Genomic DNA, 1401 nt, shown 5'->3' with positions numbered 1-1401 from the left:
TTTGCTTTAAATAATAATAATCATCAAATCTTAGAAGAATGGAATTAAAAAATCAAACAAAAAGATGACAAAATAAACTCGATCTCAATTTTGAATCCTTGGAAGGAGCGGATAAGAAGCAACCCTTTGTTCTAATCCATTGCCGTGCACGTTTGGTACATAAATGGTTAATTGTTTATCCTCTGAGTCGGCATAACCTTCATTTTTTTTTTACCTTACAGATAAGAGAACTGAACTGGCGTGGGAAAGGTTTGCCAGAGGTTAAATTACCAATTCAATTAGTGTCCGCTCGTCTTTGTGCTTTTTTGAAAGGAGCCCCGGCAAAACGCCTTTTTATTAAAAAAATGACAGAAAAGCAGCAGAATGAACATTTTATATCAAAAAATGTCTGTGACATCCGTGCAGAGACATCGGACTCGCGCGTCCATAGTAATACGCGATTGGCGCATTTCAGAGGTTCCGTGCGTCACGGCCATTCAAGCCTCCTTTCATTCCACTATGTCTCAGTCACACTAACTTGAGCGGTTGGAGTCGTCGAGGTAGGTCACTTGGAAGGAATGGCCGTTGTTGAGGATGTCCATGCAGGTGGAGGGGTCGTACTTCAGGCTGAGCGGCTTCAGCGCCGCGTCGTAGGACGCAGCGCCGGGCACGATGTCGATGGGAGACTGGCGGGGTCCGTTGGCGACGGTGAAGTTGACGGCCCATTTGTCGGGTCCTAAAATAAATTAAAAAATCACATAATAAAGGGAAAAAAAATGTGCAGCTTGGATGAGAGAAATTACGCACGAGTGATGGTTAAACCGCGCGTAAAAGACAACAATAAACGCGCTCGGATTGAACCGGTGACCAGTGCGTCCCTTCATCCAGCCTGTTGGTTCGATCCCAGGCATGTCCCCTTTGTGATTGTGGCGTGTTTATTGCGCGCCTCACCGTTGTCTTCTGCGTATCCCCAGGACATTGTTCAGGTGTGGACGTGTTTCTGTCTATAGAGCTGTAATAACGCGCGTCGTGTCCCCCAGTGCGGAGCTGCAAGTGTCCCCCCCCCCCCCGACAGCTGCGCGGCTTTTATACGGCCCCCTGCATGCGGCGCGGCTCAGAGCGGCCACACGACGTCCGCGCGAACACCGGGAGGAGTTTAGACGCGCCGCAACGCTGTGGATCGATGATTCTCTCTCTCTCTCTCTGTGTCTTTGTCTCTCTCTCTCTCTCTCTCTCTGCTGCAGCAGTGCTGAATGCTATGCATTCACCTAACGGGTTTAACTTGCTCATAAACGGTAACGTTAATTATTCTAATTAAATAGACAAGAGAGGTAAATGAGGAGGAGAACGCAGAACCGACTCGGGTTATCTGGTTTGCTCGGACACATTTCAGTCAGACATATTAAAAAATAAATCAGTTAC

The 1401-nt window shown here is 47.5% G+C and overlaps 1 protein-coding gene across 1 annotated transcript; it reads right to left on the bottom strand.

The window, feature by feature from the left end:
• Positions 1–421: 421 nt before the first annotated feature.
• Positions 422–1041, bottom strand: LOC137917470 (carbonic anhydrase 1-like). Its single transcript, XM_068760210.1, has 2 exons — positions 931–1041; positions 422–715 (listed from the first exon to the last, which is right to left on the bottom strand). Exons 1-2 carry the CDS (start codon positions 956–958, stop codon positions 513–515), a joined length of 231 nt encoding a protein of 76 aa, XP_068616311.1. The 5' UTR covers positions 959–1041; the 3' UTR covers positions 422–512.
• Positions 1042–1401: the final 360 nt, after the last annotated feature.

This window comes from Brachionichthys hirsutus, unplaced genomic scaffold, assembly GCF_040956055.1.
Source record: "Brachionichthys hirsutus isolate HB-005 unplaced genomic scaffold, CSIRO-AGI_Bhir_v1 contig_433, whole genome shotgun sequence".
Lineage (NCBI taxonomy): Eukaryota > Metazoa > Chordata > Actinopteri > Lophiiformes > Brachionichthyidae > Brachionichthys > Brachionichthys hirsutus.
Note: the sequence above shows the minus strand (reverse complement) of the source record. Positions and strands in the feature narration are given on the sequence as shown.